General features: G+C 49.7%; 1 protein-coding gene and 2 pseudogenes across 2 annotated transcripts in view; all 3 read left to right on the top strand.

Annotated features, from left to right (window-relative positions):
- Nucleotides 1-21219, top strand: part of LOC122684460 (UL16-binding protein 1-like) — a 260152-nt gene that overhangs the window by 92051 nt on the left and 146882 nt on the right. Inside the window, exon 4 of one of the 2 annotated variants that reach the window (XM_043888576.1) lies at nt 15203-15264. The exons of the other annotated variant lie outside the window; for it this stretch is intronic. Coding sequence (XP_043744511.1) covers nt 15203-15237 — 35 coding nt within the window. The 3' untranslated portion in view covers nt 15238-15264. Of the gene's footprint in view, nt 1-15202; nt 15265-21219 lie in introns of those variants that run through there. 2 annotated transcript variants of the gene reach the window in all.
- LOC122684488 lies at nt 1219-9734 on the top strand (annotated as a pseudogene).
- LOC122684481 lies at nt 2795-3798 on the top strand (annotated as a pseudogene).

Below are 21219 nucleotides of genomic sequence, written 5' to 3'. Positions count from 1 at the left end.
CTTTCAAAACTAAAAACAGGGCTAACATGTGGTGGTGATTCAGTTACTAAGTCCTGTCCAACTTTTTGCCACCCAAGGGACTGTTGCTCACCAGACTCCGTCCATGGAATTCTCCAGGCAAGAATACTGAAGTGGGTTGCCATTTCCTTCTCCAGGGGATCTTCCTGACCCAGAGATTAAACCCAGGTCTCCTGCATTGCAGGCAGATTCAGAGCTACCATATGATACAGCAATCCCACTCCTGGGCATATATCCAGAGGTGATAGGTGATGGAGAGATAAACTGGCAGTTCAGTATTGACATGTACTCACTACTATACTTAAAATAGATAACCAACAAGGACTTAATCTGTGGCATAGGGAACTCTGCTCAATATTCTGTAATAGCATAAATGGGAAAAGAATTTGTAAAGAAAATAGCTACATGTATGTGTGTAATTGAGTCACTTTGCTGTACACCTGAAAGTAACACACATTGTTCATCAACCATATACTCCAATATACAATAAAAATTCTTAATTAAATAAAAAATAATAAATATTGATATTGAGCATCTTCTCACGTGTCATTGGGCCATGTGTCAGCCTTCTTTGGAGAAATGTCTATTTAGATCTTCTGCCCATTCTTTGATTGGGTTCCCTGTCTTTATTACTGAGTTATAAGAGCTTTTCATATATTTGGAAATTAAGCCCTTGTCACCTGCAAGGGTGACATCATTTGCAAATCTTTTCTCCCAGTCTGTAGTTTGCCTTTGTTGTTTTGTTTATGGTTTCCTAGCTGTGCAAAAGCATGTAAGCTTGATGAGGACCCATTTATTTATTGCTTTTGGCTCATCTTTTTGTTTTCTGTTTCTACCAGAGTAGAAGCCACCTTGAAATGGCCTTCTTTCAGGAACTTTAATTTCCCCTGGATGGTTGCCACGGGAACTAGCATCAGAAACAGTAACTGGGTTGGCTGAAAAGCTCCTTCAGGTTTTCATAAGATAGTGTGGAAAACTCTGAGGAAACTCAGTACAGTGGAAAGGTCAGTGATCATCCAAGGCAAGCTCAAATGGGGAAGGAGGAAGCCCTGAGCTCTCCCCTCCATGACCTTCTTGCCAGAGATTCTTCCCTGACCTCTGATCAATTTCTATTAAATAGGGAGAGCAAAATGACAAAATGATCTAACTAGGAAGATTCTGGCTATCAGTCCAAGCACAGCTCAAGTACAGCTCCAAGGAGTGGGAAGAGGCGGCGGCAACAGCCCTTGGGGCGGCGAGTGGGGCAGCGTCCAGGATGTAAGCGGTTTCAACCTGGTGACGCCAGCGTCCGCCCGGCCCCGCCCCGGGGTTGGCCTCAGCGCAGAGGATCTGCCGGTTGCCACAGAAGTGCAGAACCTGTCTCCGAGGAAAGGATCCGCTCACCTGACCTGGCATCCTCCTCTCCTGCAAAATTGAGATCCAGGTGGCAAAGGGAGAGATGGGTGGCCCCGAGACCTGCCTTGGCTTCCTGGTCCTGCTTCTGATTGTCTGGTTCAGCGGGACGCCCGGCGATGAGCTCGGGGATGAAGCTGCGGGGTGCGGGGCGCGTGGAAGTTGGGTGAGTTACGACCTGAACAGGGGTGGTGACGGCGCGGGAGTTCGCGAAACTCCTTGCGGGGTGGCGCCGCGGCCGCCTCCTCTTTCCCTTCCCTTGGCCCCTTTGCGCCTCGGTGGCTCCCCCGGGCTACTTGCCGGCTCTCGGGGCAGAAGCGGTGCCTTGGGTGAAGCAGTAATGCGGGGAGTTTGGGAGGTGACGCTAGGAGAAGACGGGGCCAGGACGCTACAGGGAATGCTGTTGAGGCCCCTCAGGGCCCAGCCCGCCCCTTGGGAAGTGGGAGTCCTGGAGCCCGGCGGGCTGGGACCCGTCGGCCTCCCCGCGGGGAAGGGACCCAGAGAAGCCCCGAAAAGCACCAGCCCGCGATCTGCGCGCAGAGCCCCTTCTGGTCCCTACTGCTGTCGGCCCTTGAAGGACCAGCGCTCTTTATCACCGATCAGTTAACACCTGCAGGGCGGCCGGGCGAGGAGAGCTCCGCGGCCGTCCGGGGCCTGGGCGGGGGTGAGCGGCGGCGAGTGACCGGGCTTCTCTTGGGCGGTGGAGGCTGGAGCTCCGAGCGGACAGATGTGCGGGCGGGTCTCCCCGGAACGCGCATTCGAAAGGCCGCCGCCGGGACCGCTGGGGTCCCCTAGGCTGCCTGCCGCCCCGGCGCCCCCTGCCCCCGGTACTCCCAAGCACTGTATCAGTGTTTGGGCTCCAGCTGTCGTGTCCTGGCAAAGTAGATTCTGAAGTTATGATACTAAATATAGCTCAACTTGACAGTAACTTCAGAAAGCTTCACAGTCTTAGAGTTGAAACGAAGGAAAAATTTCCATCCAGAAATTGAGGAAGGAAAACTTCAGCCTTGGACAAAACGACCAGCAGAGGAGCCCATTTATGACCCTGTACATGCAGCTCCAGCCGTGTCTACACGTGTGTTTTGTATCAGCCTAGGGATTTGCTGTCCAGTTATATTTCTTGTAGTACTAGTATTAGCTGTTTTGCATCTTCATAGTGTGAAAAGGATTGAACTGGAAGATAGTATCAACACCAGCAGTAGTTCCCAAGGGCTGTCTCAGTCCCAGTCCTACCCAGATGTCTCAGTATGTGAGAGGCAACACACCCAACAATACAGCCCCCATCTCCAGTTATCCTCCCTTGTGGGTAGAGGAGTAGGACTTGAGAAGTGTCACTCTTTTGGAGGCCAAAGCTAAGGTGAATGATATCAAAGTATCTAACCAGGGAGAGGAACTCAAAAGATGTGCTCTAAGAAGGTACCTTTTGGTGTACTTTCCATGGGGATTATGTAGATGAAAAAGATCCAGATAAAGAGCAGCAAGCATTTGTAAAAAGAGTTAGAGATCAAGCTTCTGAAATTCAGGTGACAACGATGCTCCCTGAAAGTTGTAAGCAACGAGATCTTCATCACAGAAATCTTCCTATTACCCATGTGCGAACAGAAGAAGGGGAAAAGCCCGTGGTGGATTGCCTTACATGAACTTGGGGGATCTTAAATTATTTTTATGACAGTGCAAATATGTAGAGGCCAATAATCCGCAGGCAACTTCTCAATAAAAGCTAGTTCACATGGCTGTTCAGATTGCCTGTGGAATGAGCTACCTGGTCAGAAGGAAGTCCTCCACAAAGACCTGGCTCCTAGGAGCTCTGTCACTGAATAGCTTCAGGTTAAGAGCAAAGCCAGTCCCTCTCCAGAGTCTTGTTCCCCATGGACTCTCACTGTCTGAGGAACAGCAAAAACACGGATCGATGGATGGCTTTTGAAAGTCTCCAGCCTAATGAGTTCTCCAGCCTTCCCTGGTGATCCAGTGGCTAAGACTCCACACTCCCAATGCAGGGGCCTGGGTTCCATTCTTGGTAGGGGAACTGGATCCTGCATGCCACAACTAAGAAGTCAGCATGCTCCTACTAAAGAGCCCACGTGTTTATGACTCTGGCCAAACACCCTAAGTGGACATCTACCCGTTTGATGTGGCCGAGTACCTGAAAGAGGGTTACCAAATAGCCCAGCTTATCAACTGTCCTGATGAACCATTTATGTGATGGCTTGTGCTGGGCCTTCGATCCAAAGGAGAGGTGCAGTTCCAGCAAAGGGCCTGGTGTCTCACAGAGGTCCGTGCAGCCCTGGGGGCCTGTGTCTGACTCTCCTCTCACAGTCCCCCAGCATCAGGAGGAAGGTGCCTGTCGAGGCCCACTTGGAGCCAGCTAGTCACATGCATCACCCAGCATCAGAGAAGCAGATTTGTCTTTCAGAATACTGAGCTTTAGGAATGCTTTAGCATCTGAACTTTCTAAGACAGACTTACTAGTGTGGAATGCTTTCTCAATATCACTTTTATTAGCTTGAACTGAAAATGTTTGTGTAAATTTTTTACACATAGTTGCCTTGAGGTATAGGTATATTCTTACAAAATAGTTTTAAAATTGTTTAAACACACATATTTGAAATAACAATATTACTACCAACTGTTTTTTTTTTTCTTACCTTCTAAAGACAATGCACGTGATTCACCTTTAAAGTTTTGCTTTCTTTCACTAGTGTTGGGAATGATTTGTCTTCAACATGCAGTACTTTTTCTTAGGAAAGTAAAAACCGTCCAGCAGTTATAGGCTAATGCCCCCCACTCCTTTGCTGCAGAGTAGCTACCTTGGTCCAAAGTGCCATAGGGGAAGCCACAGGCATGAGCAGAAGATAGTGACCACATAACAACTCTAGTGTCACATCTAGGCCTGCTGCTGGTGGGTCTTGTTTGTTCCCTGTGGCCCTGCTTATGCCAAACACATAATCACTTCTATCCTGTGCTGGCTGGTCTAGCTGAACTAATGATTTGGGGTTAATGAGCCCACATCATGATGGGCAACTCTGACATTCCATGACCAGAGACCTCATCTCTGCCAGGCCCCAGGACCACACCAGGAGCCACGTTTCAATGGTGTGACTTTCCCCACGGCAAGTGACATGGCCTCACTTCAGGACACTCGGGGTCTCTGTTGTGAGCCTTCAAGTAGAAAATGGCTTTTGCACCTTTCTGACCACAGATGCCTCTGATGTCACGGGTTCTGCCGGGTCATCTGCCCAGGAAGCAGCTCCAGCCATGCTCACCGTTCACCAATTGTGACTGCTTTTGTGCTGGGAGAGCAGATTGCAGCAGAGACCTAGGGTCTGTGAAGCCTAAAATATTTCTTATGTACCATTACAGGAAACCTATGGCCACAGTGGTAATTAACTGGAGCTAGGATAGGGACCACACCCCTGAAGCCCTCCAGAGGTTGTAGCTTGGTTACTTGTCTCTGTATTTCCTCCAGGATATTGTGTACACGTACTATTGGGGATGGGAAGGTAGGGTCTGAGGTCTGAATCTGGAATTCCCTAATACAGTATCCTTCACCCCATGATAATTTATTAGCTACTCAGGTCTCCGTGCATGTCACAATCCACGGCATGTGAAATGACTGCTCTGTGGTCTGTGGACCCAGTGACAACTGTAAGCAGAACCTGAACTGCTGTCCACTGATGACTTAGTAGTCCGAGCATTGCTTCAACAATTGGGGGATGATGATGCTACGGTTCCTGTGCATGGTATTATAAAACACACTAGGTGCAGTGTGAATGTGAGAGTAGTTTCTGCTTCTGCAGGTTCACTTACCCCAGTAAATAACCATGTGGCTCTTTGGGAAAGAATGGAAGGACTTTTGCACTAGATGTGATGATGAAAATGCCCTCCTCTTTAGAACGTGGCTTCTTTCTCTGGTGATACCTTCTGAGAAGTGGCTTAGATCCGGAAAATGGGCCTGGATCAGATGTTTGGTAGGGATGGCTGCCTTTGGCTTCCTGATCATCCAGCCTGTGTGTTGTCTCTCTTTAATTCTTTCAATGGTAGTTTGTAGCTAGGTTCCTGCCCATCTGTTTGCCTTTCGGGTCACCCTGTGCTATGAGCCAGCATCATATTCTCTGCAGTCAGGCCCTGGCTGGCATTGAGACTCTCTAATTGCTTTGACCCCTGCACCTCTTTTCTGCTGACCTAGAGCACCCCCACCTGGAATCTGATTTTTCCACAACTTCCATCCCTGTTCCTGATAGAAGCCCACAGGAACACCACTCCTACCTCCATCCCTGATCTTCTGCAAAAGTCATCCTGGAGCTATTGGAGATGCTTCTCATCCACGCTTTCCTCTCAGGCTCCAGAGAGCCCATGAGGCTTTCCCGTGGAGCTGATGGACTGCACACACTCCTGCCCTTTCACACCGTGTCCGCCCTGGCAGATTCACTTCTCTGAGCCTTGGATCCCCTCCTCTACCACCTGTCTTGGAAGTTCTGGATTTTCTCTTTCATGCCATGTGGGCCAGGCCTTTCTCCAGGCTTCCAAGTCCCATCCTAGTGGGAGATCAGCAGCGGCTCCCCGGCCTTGCTAAGCCAAGTGACCCGTAATTATTAACTCTCCCTTGTCCAGCTTTGGGTTCTGTGCTCATCCTCCCCACCCACACCCCCACTGGCTGTGATCCGCTTCCTCAGGAACAGCCCCCTTACCCTCTGCATCTCCCACAGACACTCAGAGAGACCCTGACATCCTCTGGGTTTGGGCCTTTCCTTCTGAACCAGCCTGGCCCATCCCTGGGAAACGTATGTGTTGGTTCGTCCCACGTGGGAAGCTTGTAAGCAGAGTGGAAACGGGGCGTATCCAGGGCTGTGGGGTTTCTTGCCTGCCTGAGGCTTCGTCGCCTTCCTCAGTCGTGCCTGGTGAGGGTGGGGGGCATGCGGGGGTCCTGCTCTGTCAGCCCAGCCCGCAGCCTTCCTCTGCTGCCACAGCCCTTGGGGAGGAGGCCTACGGGTCTTCTTCTCCCAAACTCACCCTCTCTGCGGTTTGCCTTCACAGATGCTCACTCTCTGTCCTATAACTTCACCATCGATCCTCAGCCCAGACCTGGACAGGTGTTGTGTGAGGTTCATGGCCAGGTGGACGGACAGGTTTTTCTCTCCTATGACTGTGGTCATGCTAAGATCATATTCACAAGTCCATTGGGAGAAGAAGTGAAAACCATGAAGTCCTGGGACACACAGATCGAAACACTTGGAGACATCAGGGACCAACTGCATGACTTTACACTGGAGAAACCCATGATCACGAGTAAGTTAGAAAGTCCAAGTACAGGAGGAACAGATGGGGCTTAAAAACACAGTTGGATATTGGTTCTTCCCTAGTCATCCAGTGGAAAGAGCAGCTGTTGCATGAGAGACCAGGGCCAGATTAGCTGAGCCCAGATGACCTGCAACCAGGGGACGTGAACCCAGGGGAGGTAGACCCAGGTGGGGAAAAGAATCTGTCAAGCCCAGAGGCTGAAGTCTTTCTTTCCCATGGTGGGAGCAGACCCTCTCACCTTGCAGGCCAGGATGACATGTCGCTGTGAGGATGACAGACACATCAGTGGATCCTGGCAGTTTGGCTTGAATGGACAAATGAGCCTCCACTTTGATTCGGAGAATGGACACTGGAGAGTGGATCACCCTGGAGGCAGATGGATGAAAGAGAAGTAGGGGAATGACAGAGCTGTGACCGAGTTCCTGAAGAAGGTCTCCATGGGAGACTGCCGGGCCTGGCTTCAGGCTTTCATGGTGTGCTGGGAGAAAATGTTGAAGACCTCGGGTAAGTGAGAAGGGAGGAGAAAGTGACAGTCCCCTCATGGTGACATGGACCGACTCCCGTGTGTGTGTGTGTGTTTGAGAAAGTGATCTGTCAGAGGTGAGTTGTCCTGGCAGACCAATGACCCGGGGATGCTCTGTCATCCTCCTTCTTCTTCCACCTCCTGACGTCTCTCTTCACAGCACAGGCCTTTCTGCGACTGAACATGGATTTTTGCTGATCCCAAACCTGTAGACATCTTTTTGATTTCTGGGATTTATTTCTCACTGTACCCTCTTTCCAGAATCATTTTTCAAATGTCACCAATCCTGCTTCTGGAAATCTGTCAACACCACCTCTGCTCTCAGCTCCTGAGGAGTCCATCCTCACGTCACCATCTCTGTGTCACAGCAGGACTGAGTGGCTGTGTTGGAAACCTCGCTCCCCCATCAGCTGTCAGAGCCCCTGAGGACTGGGCTCCTCCCTTCCTCCATCTTCTCTGAGGACCTATCACTGGGGCCTCCATGTGATGGGTGCAAGCTGTCTGTATAGGAGGGGTACCTGAGTCAGGGGGGCTGAGGAGGCATCTGCCGAGTTTGGGGTCTGGACAAGGGCATCATTCTCACTCTCCTTGCAGCATCACCGACCACGGTCCCCCCTAGAGTCCAGCCCAGGGCCACAGCCATCAAGACTGAAGCCTGGATCCTCCCTGTGGTCTTCACCAGTTTCATCATAACTGTCTTCCTGGGCTGAGTCCTTTCAAAGAACAGGTACTGAGGGCAGAATCCAGAGGGAAGGCAGGGGCACAGGGCCTGGTGTGAGGAGGGGGAAGGTGAATCCCAGCCGACCCCTGCCCCTCACTGACCCTCCTCATCCTGGAAATGAGCCAGTGGATAAGACCTCATGTCACCTGAGAGCAGAACTTGGACAAGCTCAGCCCTGAGATCTGAGAGGTCCCCAGTGTCAGGTGATATTGTGAAAAGGGAGGGTCCTGCACTAGGCTGAGGGCCTATTGATGCTGAAAGGGTTTAGCCACGTCCCCTGACTGAGCACAGACCGCGGGCTGGCAGGGCCCAGGGTGGGTGGTGTGAGAACAGCAGGCGCTCAGGGCGAGGGCAGGACTCCCGGGGCTGAGAGCAGCATGGGGGCTCCTCATGACGTGTCAGCGGGGAGGGGACCCACCCAGGGGCCAAGATGAGAGGCGCTGGGCTCATCCCAGGAGGAGGGGGTGGGAAGGCCTTTGCAGACCCAACTCCCAAGGCCTGTCCTCACAGGAAGTGGCTTGGGCCAAGCAGGCAAGGCAGGAGCCCCACAGGAGAGACTGGGTGAAGGGGCGAGGCCAGGCCTGTGCTCCTGGGGCAGCAGCAGTTCTGACTCAGCCTGTGGCCTGCTCATCACCAGCCTCCTGGGACCCAGAGCCTCCATCACTGAGCGGCCCTGCCTTGAGCAGAGGTCCTGGGGATGGTGGGCCTGAGCTGGGGTGGAGGCGCCCAGCTGGGCGGGACCAGGAAGAGATGGGGGGCAGGACCTGGTCCTGAGAGCTGTGTGTGCTGCTGGCTCAGAGGCTAGAGGGGAGGGAAGGGAGGAGGTTTGCCTGCAGCCCCCCAGGGCTGTCAGGAGGCAAGGCCCCTCCTCCAGGGACCTGCTTCCTGGTCCTTTAGGCCCCCGTCCAGGAGGATCTGGACCTGAGTGAAGGGAGCAGATTGATTCCTCACTGGCTCCAGTCCTGAGCCTGAGCAGGGGGTGTCAGGCCTGGGGTGACTCTGTGATGCAGGAAGGAAGGAGGAGGGGACAAGAAGCTGCTGGGCCTGGGGTGGGGGTGGGGGATATAGGAGCCCCTCAGTGAGGACGGGGCTGGGGGGTGGGCTGGGGAGGGGCAGCCCCGGGAAAGTGACAGGAGTTCCTCACGCTCCTGGATCAACCTCTTTCTTTTCTGCAGGAGATGGTGCTCCCAGGAAGCCCAACAGGTGCTCTGTCTGCCTTTCTCTTGTTCTTCTCTTTAGATCCAGGAGATCAGACCCCATGAATCCTGAGTATGTTATCCGGTTGCTGTGACACAGTAGATGCATCATCTCATGGCCTTTATCACATTTGATGAAATCCTACTCAGCATCTTAAAATACAAAAACAGAAACAATTTATTTCACCACTTTTTTTTGGTGATACGTGATGGAATACCTATACTTAAATATTCAAGTACTTGAAGAAATCTCCAGAAACAGGACATTTTTCATCTTATTCTAGTTTGTGGATAGTTAGACTCTTCTGTGCCTCGTGACCTCATTCTTGCAAGTGATATTGCAAGAAAAATGCCATTTGCTATTATACAACTCAGGGATTCTTTCTGTGTCTAGAGAAATCACCTCATCCTATTTTCAACTGAGCGAAGTTTTATTTATGACTGTCTCCCTTAATAATTTATTATGCTGAAAGTGAAAGTGTTAGTCGCTCAGTCCTGTCCGACTCTCTGCGACCCCGTGGACTGTAGCCCGCCAGGCTCCTCTGTCCATGGGATTCTCCAGGCAAGAACACTGAAGTGGGTTGCTGTTTCCTTCTCCAGGAACCTCTCCAACTCAGGGATTGAACACGCATCTCCTGTGTCTCCTGTATTGACAGGCGGATTCTTTACCATCTGAGCCACTGGGGAAGCCCATTTATTATGCTGCTGCTTTTTAAATCAAAATCTCGGTACTCCAGAAAACTTGAAGTATTTAAGGTTCTCTCTCATGAGAGAAGTCATGATGTGTCACCATTTCTCCACCTTATGGGATTAAATGTACCTGGTGCTTCTGAGAAAATGTGGTCTGAGCGGATACGTGCACCCTGTGTTCATGGCAGCGCTGTTCCCAGCAGCCAGGCCTGGAAGCCACCTCATGTCCACTGACAGATGAATGGAGAGAGAAGATGTGGACATATATCCAGTGCAGTGTTACTCAGCGTCAAAAAGAATGAAATAACGCCATATGTAGCAACATGGATGGACCTGGAGATTGTCATATTTAGCGACATACGTCAGACAGAGAAGCAGAAACACCTTTTGCCATCACTTATATGTGGAATCCAAAAAGTCGTGATACAAGTGCTCTTACTTACGAAAGAGACTCAGAGACTTAGAGAGTGAATTTGTGGTTGCTGGGGGAAAGGATGGGTGGAAGGGATAGTTAGGGAGTCTGGGATCACCATGTAGACACTGATTTATTTAAAATGGATAACCAACAAGGACCTACTGTGTAGCACATAGAACTCTGCTCAGTGTTATGTGGTAGCCTGGGTGGGGAGGGGAGGGGAGTCGGGGAAGAATAGATGCATGTATGGAAGTGAAAGTGAAAGAAAATTAGTTAAACAATCATGTCTGACTCTTTGGGATCCCATGGACTGTAAGCTGCCGGCTCCTCTGTTCATGGATTCTCCAGGCAGGGGAGTACTGGAGTGGGTTGCCGTTTTCTTCTCCAGGGGATCTTCCCAACCTGGGGTTCGAACCCTGGTCTCTTGCATTGCAAGCAAATTCTTTACCAACTGACCCACCAGGGAGGATAGAGAAATGTATGTGTGTGTGAAATCCCTCGCCTAGCTTCTTTGTGCTGCTCATCAGGATGCCTGAACTCCTCTCTGGGTGTATATTTATGCTTTGCTTCCATATTAAATAAACTGTTTCTCTGTATGTCTCCAGTAATAACATTGGTACCTATTTTTACAGTTTTTGCCTCCTTGAAACATTCTTACTTTGAAAGACAGTAAGAGCCAAGAGAACTTAGCATCTCGCCCCTGGTGTTTAGTATCTAGAATTCCTCATTTTACACCAAGCTACCCAGGTTCAATTCCTGGGCAGGAAACTAAGATCCCTCTTTAGCACCGCTCACTGCTGTCTCTCTGAGATCAATATTAAGGAAATATGCACCTTACATTAAGTTGTAACTATCCACCTCAAATATACAGGTAGAGGGGCTTCACAAGTTTGTCATGGGAGATTTTGCCTCCACCAAGAGTTTAGAAAAAAAGAAAGTACTCTCAAAGTTAACCTGATTCCTTCCCTCTCTAGGGCCTTTAATGGCTATTGTTGTTCTATCCTTTCTAGTCCTTGTTTGTTTAACCTTGTGATTGACTTTGTGTCTGTAGGATCTACCAGTTTGAAATAACACTCATGGTGGCTCAAGAAATATAGCCCATTCCAGTGGAGGGTGGCCCAGATCCATGTAGGTCCCTGTGAGGGACTTCTGCACCTTGAGGGGAGGCTCAGTTCAGTGGTCCCTGTCCAGCAGGGAGAAGTTTGGATAGAAGAAAGCTTCGGCCCCTTAACCCTTCAGAATAAGGGTGTAGAACCCCTCAGTGGGTCATGAGACAGGCTGGGACAGTTTGCTGCAGTGAGTGTACCTGGACAAAAGTCACATCAAGCATCAAAATACAAAGAAATTATAAGGGGCTGAAAATAATTGTGTGCCTGTGCAGTTGGGGCAAATAATCAACAACAAGATACAAAAAGACCAAAAACCCAAAGCGATTTCAGAGCAGCCAGGAGCAAAAGCAGGTACTGGTCATGATCCCTGCACACAGCACCACCAAGGGGAACAAATCACCCAGGTCATCCCCCTGGTCAGAACCTAGGACCCGCCCCCACGCTCATCTCATATGTAGGACCGGATCCCCCACGCTCTGGAGCCAGCAAGGAAACATGTTACTTGTTTTTGCTCCCTCATGAGTCCCAATGAAGCTTCTTTTTCCCTGATTCTGTGTCTGGCCTTTTATCAGCTTCTATTGATCGAGTCCAGGAACCCTGGCTGGTAACACAGGAGGACTTTGGCTAAATAAAGGTCAGGAATGCTGCTTGGAGATGGTGTCTCCAGTGGGCTTCATCAGAAACAGGGATTGAACACATGCAGATTCCAGGTGGGGGTGCACTGTGTCAGGAACAGAGCAGCTGAGTGGCTGATATGACCAGAGAGATGGGAAGGCCAGCCGGGTCCTGACCGCAGAGAGTATGATGCTGGTTCACAGCACAGGGCGACCCTAGAGGCAGACAGCCTGGATGGGCGGCCAACCTAGATACAAACCGCATGATGGAAAGGAATGACACAAAGGAGTTCCCTGCTGGCCCACTGGTCAGGACCCCGGGCTCACTGCCAGGTGCCCAGGTTTGATCACTGGTCAGGGAACTAAGATCCCAAAAGCCAGGCAGCCGACCAAAAAACAAAAAACCCCAGAAACGAAAATAAAACACAAGCTGGATGATCAGGACGCTGAAAAGAGCCATCCCAATAGCTTGTCTGGATACACTGCCCAGTTTCTAGAACTGAGCCAGTTATCAGAACCAAGAATCCATGACTAGAGAGCGATGCCAGTTTCCAGCAGGAAGGCCTCTTATCACCATGGCAAGCACAGTGCAGCAGTCTCTGGCCTTCCCCATCCTTGGGAGCCACATGGCCATTGACTCAAGTAAGTGCACACTGGGACGCAGAAGCCACCCCACATTCCTGTGGACCCAGTGTGTGACTCACATCATGTCCAGGGATCTGAAGCATCATCACAGCCCCACTGCTATTAATGTGATGCATGAGATACAGGGTATTGAATACATAACTGTCCTGCATCCTGCTTACAGGGGTATCATGGTGTGTGAAGACCCACACAGTGGTTATTTCCCATTCCGTGGATTTGAACCAGTGATGGAAAACTCTCTGTGGTTAGGAATGGGGTGAAGGCTGCCATAGTTGAGAAGTACGAGTACATTCTCATATTGTGTTTCCTTTGCTATAAATAGAACATTGCAAGACCACCTTTTTCTGGGTAAAATGACAGAGATTCTTTAACAATCATAACCTGAAAGCATGCAGGACTGTGATTCCTTCACATCTCTATTTTATATCAGCCTGGTCTAAAGCATTTCTATCAATGGCCGAACTCTAAATATTTCAGAATTTGAAGACCAGAGGCCTCTGCAGAGGCCTGCTCAACTCAGCTGTGGAAGGTGTTCATGGAAAGGACATGAAGGCATGAGTGTGGTGGGATCTGCTACTAGGACACTAGGACCCTGTAGCACCCATGACACTGAAGTCCGTCAGCGGGGGAAATCGTGCCGGGGGTAACCTGCCTGCCTGCTAAGTCACTTCAGTCGTGTCTGACTCTTTGCGACCCTATGGACTGTAGCCCACCAGGTCCCTCTGTCCATGGGATTCTCCGGGCAAGAATACCAGAGTGGCTTGCCATGCCCTAGCCAGGGACAGCTTGTGACATCCTAATCAGAGCATCACAACCCAGTCCCACAGGGTCAGAGGCACGGCCACGCCACGTGTAGTGGGGAAACCGATCATTTAAACATGGCTACTGATAGGGTCCTGAGTCTGGTAGAGAAGGGACCTCCGGTCTGGATGAACTGGGCTCATCCACTCGGTAATTGTTACTGAGAGGCCAGCTGTCCTAGGATAGAAGTGACTGTGTGGTTTGGCATAAGCAGGGCCACAGGGGACAAATAAGGTGACCAGCAGGAGACTGAGCCCTGACCCCAGAACTGTCATACCTCCCCTATCATCTGCCAGCTCTGCAGCCTCACACAGTGTCCACCTGTGGCCCCTGGGGCCGAGGAAGCCAGTCTACAGCAGAGGAGGGGCGCTAGCCTGTAACTGCAGGACCCACCCTCCTGTCACATCCCCACCACCAGAGGCTACAAGGCAGGACCGGGCAGGGCTGTGATTCATGAACAGGCAGCCGAGGCAGCCCCTGGATAATTCCTCAAGTGATGAGTCACCCAGTGCTGAGGGATTCCTTTGGTTTTTCACGTTGTCTTTGCCTGTTGTCTCACCACAAACCTGGAGGTGCACAGAGACAGATGCCAAAGGCCTGAAGAGACAAACAGATTTATTGTCTTCTGCACATTTCCCAGCTCCTTTCTTAATCAATAACCATTATAGGCTGCCATCTCCACCATCTGTGGACGATACAAATGTGGGACTGAAGGGAAGAAGTGGGGGTGCCCCTCCTCACCCTCAGGCCCCCTGTCACACTTTGGGGGACTGGGCTCCTGTCCCTCCTGGGGACCAGGCTGGGAGGTTTTTGCTGGGGTGAGTCCTCAGGCAAGGGGATAAGATGCCAGTTGGTGGAGAGTGTGATTCGGGTACCTTCTCAGGTGGGAAGGTATTGGCGGCCCTGGGCTTCTCGGGATGCAGAAATGTGGAATGAACTTAGTGAGCTGCAGGGGAGGAGCTGTGACCACTAAGGGGATGTGTCTGGGGAAGTGAGAGCCCGGGGCGGTGCCGGTGGTTTATGGCTGGTACAGCGGCCTGGGAGTTCAAGGGCAGGGGGCCGTGTGGAGGAGAAGGGTCTGTGTGAACAGATGAGGTCAGTGCTGTGTGCTTTTCAGGGGGTGTCTGAGTTCCCCCCACAGGAAGGTGGCCTGGCCCAGCCCTGCCACGGGGGCTCGCACTCCTGGGGGCGTGGGTGAGGGGCTGGGAGCTTAGGGATAGCAGTGTTCCCTTCATGCCCTTGCTTGGCCTCTCGCCGCCCTACCTCCCATTGTCTGAGCATTGCTTTTTCAACCAATTTGCCCTTTTGCTGGCCTGAAAGTGGCCAACTAGGCCAGCAGCTGCCAAGAAGGAAAGGAGCTCACCTAAGGATTGAGGAGGAGGAGGTGGAGGCAACACCGCGCCTGTAGGCTCTCTAACCAAGGCCAGCTTAGGTCTGCTCTCTGGTCATAATGCATCACCCCGCCTTCTCCCGGCAGGTTCACCAGGAGCTCACCACCCTGCGCTCTGTGGACACACTTGGGCAGCAGAAGCAGGACCAGGAAGCAAGACTGACGTTGGTGCCAGCAGCCCTTGCCACCTGGAGCCCGGGGTGACCCACCGTGGGGAGGAGCCTGGCTGGCCAGTGGAGGAGGGGATGAGTCCCCAGAGTCCTCCCACAGGAGTCTCACCTGGGGGCTCCCCCCAGACTCCCCACACCCTCTGTGGGACTGTTGTTCCTCAAAATTTCAATCATCTGTGCCTCACCTTTCTTCTGTCCATCCCCTTCTCTGGATCCCCAGGTTCCTTGTGTATCTTTAGGGGCACTAACACCTGATAAGGGGCTTCCCAGGTGGCTCAGTGGTAAAGAATCCGCCTGTCAATGTGGGAGATGTCTGTTCCATCCCCAGATGGGGAGGATCCCCTGGAGGAGGAAATGGCAACACTCTCCAACATTCTTGCATGAGGAAATCCCATGGACAGTGGAGGCTAGCGGGCTACAGTCCACAGGATCACAGAGATACGACTTAGTGACTAAACAACAACTCCTGAGAGAGGGGTTGGTGAGTCCTCAGCATATACAAATTCGGGTTATCTGCATGATCTTCTCAGGTCCTAAATGAATATTTAGCCTCTGTTCATTCCCTTAGGTAGCGTTTCCCATTTACAAATGTGTAAATTGAGGCATGGCAAGATGAAGAAACTAGCACAGTCCGAATTTTGTCCAGATTCCTGTTTCTGGAGGTATCTATAGTCCACATCCATGAAACTGCTTCAGGTGCTAATTCCAACCTCCCCAGCCCTCCACCTCTGACCTAATGCCTGGGGATCTGGGATGAGGCTAGGGATCAGGGGTATGCATGGGGTGAGTCTGGTTGCCCAGGTCCCTGGGGCCCATGCTCCTCACACCAGGCCGACCTGACACATCTCTGATGGCAGCCTCTGATTTCCTCCTGTTCTCCCAGTCCTTCCTCCCTGTGGTCTGGGTCTACCTGGGGCTTCCAGGTTGCCTCCTCTGGAGGACTCAACCCAGGCTCCTGCCCCCAGCCCTTCATATGGCAGTCTCTCCCCACACAGGTCGCCTGGCCCCACCAAGCTCTTGTCCCACCCAACCCTGAGTCCTGCCCACTCTTGTGGGCCTCTTGTCCTCCAACTGGCCTCCCCGCACAGGTCCGTCCCACACAGAGACTCTAGTGAGTCCATTGAGAACCTTCCTGCCTCCTTTGCACCTGTTGACTCACAGAGTTTGCTGCTCTCCGAGGGCGGCAGCTGGGTGACCCCAAGGTGGAGCCTGGTGGTGGGATGTGAGTCAGGGCTTCTATCAGATAAGCCTGCGTGTGGCCATGCAGTCACACGGCTCATCAGGACCTCGTGACCTGCGATGATTGTCTCAGCCTGGGCTGGGGTCACATGGAGGCGGGGCAGAGCTGAGAGATGGCGAGAGCCAAGTTTGGCTCCTCTGTGTGTGTGTGTGTGTGTGTGTGTGTGTGTGTGTGTGTGTTGGTGAGGGGGTGGCTGTTTGCAGAGTCTTCTGTGTGGACCTCTGTTGGCTGTGAGGCCCAGCCAATGCTAGGCATGGTCTCCAAATGCTGGCCAGAGCACCAGACATCTTGCAATCTGCTGACTCTGTGCTGGGACAGGGAGCAAGCAATTCTGTGCCCATGGTCTCTAAGAGTGGAGTCTCCGTTTCCCACAGTCCTCCAGTGCTCCAGATCGTAAACCCTCTTGATTTCCAAAACAGGAGTGGCGGCGGGGGGCATGGGGCTGCTTCTCCCAGTGCTGCACCAGGGCTGGGGTGCCTGATGTAGGGCCAAAACCTCCTGCTCCTTAGGCAGAATGCTCCAGTGTGATGACCCCTCTGTTTGAGAGTAGCTGGCGAAAGGGTCCCGACTAGATCCCTTCTTTTCTGCTCCTGCTCTTCTCAGTGTGGTTCTTTCTCTATGCTGGTTGTCGAGGGGATGTTCTGCCGATTTCAGGTCATTTTCTCAGAAAGAGAGCTGTTTTGTACGTGGTTGTAGTTTTGGTGTGTTCATGGGAGAGCGGATCTCAGGGCATCCTACTTGGCCATCTTGATTTTGCCTTTGTGTGATCAATGATCTTTCATGTTAGTATTGTAATTGTTTTGGGGTGCCAGGAACCATGGGCACATTGCCATCCAATATGTGTGTGTGTCCTGACTGCTCCGTTGACCCGTCCATCTCTCTCCTGAGACGCCTGAGTCCCTGAGACATAACAATATCGAAATTAGGCCAATTAATAACCTTACCTCTATATGTCCCATTGACAGGAAGAATCATGCCTCTCTCACTTTAAATCCAAAGACAGAAATGGTTAAGCTTTTGAAGAAGGCATGTCAAAGCCAAGATGGGCCAGAAACTAAGCCTTTTGCCCCAAATAGTTAGTCAAGTTGTGAACGCAAAGGAAAAGTTCTTAAAGGAAATCAAAAGTGCTCCTCCAGTGAACACACAAATGAGAAGATAGCAAAACAGCCTTACTGCTGATATGGAGAAACTTTCAGTGGACTGGACGAAAGATCACAATGCTGCCTTAGGCCAAAGCCTAATCCAGAGCAAGGTCCTAGCTCTCTTTAATTCTATGAAGGCTGAAAGAGGTGAGGATGCCGCAGAAAAAAAGTTGAAAGCTGGTAGAGATTGGTTCATGAGGTTTAAGGAAAGAAGCCATCTTCCTAACATAGAGCACAGAGTCAAACATTGAGGGTTGATGCAGAAGCTGCAGCAAGTCATCCAGAAGATCTAATAAAATAATCTCTGAAGACGGCTATCCTGAATTAGAGCTTTCCAGTGTAGAGAAGAGTGCTCTATTGGAAGAAGTTGCTGCCGAGGACTTGCATGGCTAGCAAGGAGAAGTCAGCCTGGCTTCAAAGATTCAAAGGACAGGCTGACTCTCTTGTTAGGAGCTAATGCAGCTGGTGACTTGAAGTTGAAGCCAAGCCTCACATTCTGAAAATCCTAGGGACTTTCAGAATTATGCTAAATCTACTCTGCCTGTGCTCTGCAAATGGAACAACAAAGTCGAGATGACAGCATATCTGTTTACAACACTGATTACCAAAAATATTAAATCCACTGTTGAGACCTACTGCTCCCCAAAAAGGATTTCTTTCAAGATAACACTTCTCATTGAGAAAGCACCCAAGGGCCCTGATTGAGAAGTACAGTGAGATTCATGTTGTTTTCACACCTGCTAACACAGCATCCATTCTGCAGCCCACAGATCAAGGGGTAGTCACCATGTTCAAGTCGTGGTATTTAGGAAATAGTTTCTGTAAGGCTATAGCTGCCACAAATAGTGATTCCTTTGATGGATCTGGGCAATATCAATTGAAAACTTTCTAGAGTGAATTCACGATTATAAGTTTCACCCAAAACATTCGTGATTCATGAGTGGTTGAAATAACAACATTAATAGGAATTTGAAGAAGTTGATTTTAACCTTCTGAGATGACTTTGAGGGGTTCAACAGTTCACTGGAAGAAGTAATTACAGATGTGGTGGAAATAGCAAGAGAGCTAGAATTAGAAGTGGAGACTAATGTAAAATGGGATTGATTGTACAATCTAACGATAAAATTGGAATAAATGAGAGTTGACTCTAATGAATGAGCAAAGAAAGTGGTTTCTTGATATAGAATCTACTCCTGGTGAAGATTTTGTGAAAATTGTTGAAATGACAACAAAGGACTTAGAATATTATAAGTTTAGAATAAATTTAGTTGAAAAGGCAGCAGGTAGGTTTGACAGGATTAAGTCCAATTTTGAAAGAAGTTCTAGTGTCGGTAAAATGCTGTCAAAGAGCATTGCATGCTAAGAGAAATCTTCTGTGAAAGGAAGAGTCAAACGATGTGACAAAGTTCATTGTTGTCTTATTTTCTGAAATTGCGCTACCCACCCCAACCTTCAGGACCACCACCCTGATCAGTCAGCAGCCATAGACATTGAGACAAGACCCTCCACCAGCAAAAAGTAGGTGACTCCCTGGAGGCTCAGATAATGCTCAGCATATTTTATTTTAGAAAAAAAGTGTTGTATATTAAGGTCTGTACATTATTTATTTAGACATAAAGATACTGAACACTTAACAGACTTCCATGTCAACATAACATTATATGCAGTGGAAATGAAAAATTTGTGTGATTCCCCTTATGGTGAAATTCACTTTATTGCCCTGGTCTGGAACCCAGCCTCCAATATCTCTGAGGTCAACCTGTATCTACATGGCTCTTAGTCCACATTTTCCAGCCTAGAGCTAACATTGGGAATGGCTGCGTAGTAGGGTAAACATATGACCTACTGTTGGGATATGGTGAAATATACATTTAAAAATTCAGAGAATTTAAGGATCACTTCACAGATGGACTGCATGTTACTTTAGGAGTGATCCTTAAATTCTCTGGTTCCACAAGAAATAAAGCATTATCATTGGTTTTATTTAATCCCATCACATGGAGGAATGGTGAATTACCATGACTTTTCTCCTGGATTAGAAAACAGGCATGATAGAGATGTTGATTTAAGGATCACTGTAAAGGCTTCCCAATCCCTAAGAAAGGCAATCCCAAAGAATGCTCAAACAATTGCACTCATCTCACACGCTAGTAAAGTAATGCTCAAAATTCTCCAAGCCAGGCTTCAGCAATATGTGAACCGAGAACTTCCAGATGTTCAAGCTGGTTTTAGAAAAGGCAGAGGAACCAGAGATCAAATTGCCAACATCTGCTGGATCATCAAAAAAGCAAGAGAGTTCCAGAAAAACATCTATTTCTGCTTTACAGACTACACCAAAGCCCTCAACTGTGTGGATCACAATAAACTGTGGAAAATTGTGAAAGAGATGGGAATGCCAGACCACCTGACCTGCCTCTTGAGAAACCTGTATGCAGGTCAGGAAGCAACAGTTAGAACTGGACATGGAACAACAGACTGGTTCCCAATAGGAAGAGGAGTACGTCAAGGCTATATATTGTCACCCTGCTTATTTAACTTATATGCAGAGTACATCATGAGAAATGCTGGACTGGAAGAAGCACAAGCTGGAATCAAGATTGCTGGGAGAAATATCAATAACCTCAGATATGCAGATGACACCACCCGTATGGCAGAGAGTAAAGAGGAACTAAAAAGCCTCCTGATGAAAGTGAAACAGGAGAGTGAAAAAGTTGGCTTAAAGCTTAACATTCAGAAAACTAAGATTATGGCGTCTGGTCCCATCACCTCATGGGAAATAGATGGGGAGACAGTGGAAACAGTGTCAGACTTTATTTTTTTGGGCTCCAAAATCACTGCGGATGGTGACTGCAGCCATGAAATTAAAGATGCTTACTCCTTGGAAAGAAAGTTATGACCAACCTAGATAGCATATTAAAAAGCAGAGACATTACTTTGCCAACAAAGGTCCGTCTGGTCAAGGCTATGGTTTTTCCAGTGGTCATGTATGGATGTGAGCGTTGGACTGTGAAGAAAGCTGAATGCTTAAAAATTGATGCTTTTGAACTATGGTGTTGGAGAAGACTCTTGAGAGTCCCTTGGACTGCAAGGAGATCCAACCAGTCCATCCTAAAGGAGATCAGTCCTGGGTGTTCATTGGAAGGACTGATGCTGAAGCTGAAACTCCAATACTTGGGCCACCTCATGCGAAGAGTTGACTTATTGGAAAAGACCCTGATGCTGGGAGGGGCTGGGGGCAGGAGGAGAAGGGGACGACAGAGGATGAGATGGCTGGATGGCATCATCTACTCGATGGGCATGAGTTTGAGTAAACTCCGGGAGTTGGTGATGGACCGGGAGGCCTGGCGTGCTGCGATTCATGGGGTCACAAAGAGTCAGACACGACTAAGCGACTGAACTGAACTGAACTGTAAAGTCTTCCCAGGTGGCACTAGTGGTAAAGAATCGGCCTGCCAAGGCAGGAGATACAAGAGACATGGGTTTGACCCCTGGGTCAGGAAGATCCCCTGGAGAAGGAAATAAGAACCTTTCCAGTATTCTTTCTTGCCTGGAAAATTCCATGGACAGAGGAGCCTGGTGGGCTGCAGTCCACGGGATCAGAAAGAGTCGAACATGACTCAGCACCCATAGGGTAATAAATTATGAAGGGAACCAGTCAACATAAAATTTTGTTCCACTGAAAATACAGTGAAGTTGTTTCTCTGGAGATAGAAAATATACCTGAGTCCTGAAATAGCAGAAGTATTTTTGGAAAATTAGACTTTTCCCTGCATTGTGACCTTATTTTTAAAACTGATGATATTGCTGGAAAATACTTCTGAACTGAGCCTCCCCTCAAGGTGCAGAAGTCCCTCA

The sequence above is a fragment of the Cervus elaphus genome, chromosome 26 (assembly GCF_910594005.1).
Source record: "Cervus elaphus chromosome 26, mCerEla1.1, whole genome shotgun sequence".
Lineage (NCBI taxonomy): Eukaryota > Metazoa > Chordata > Mammalia > Artiodactyla > Cervidae > Cervus > Cervus elaphus.
Note: the sequence above shows the minus strand (reverse complement) of the source record. Positions and strands in the feature narration are given on the sequence as shown.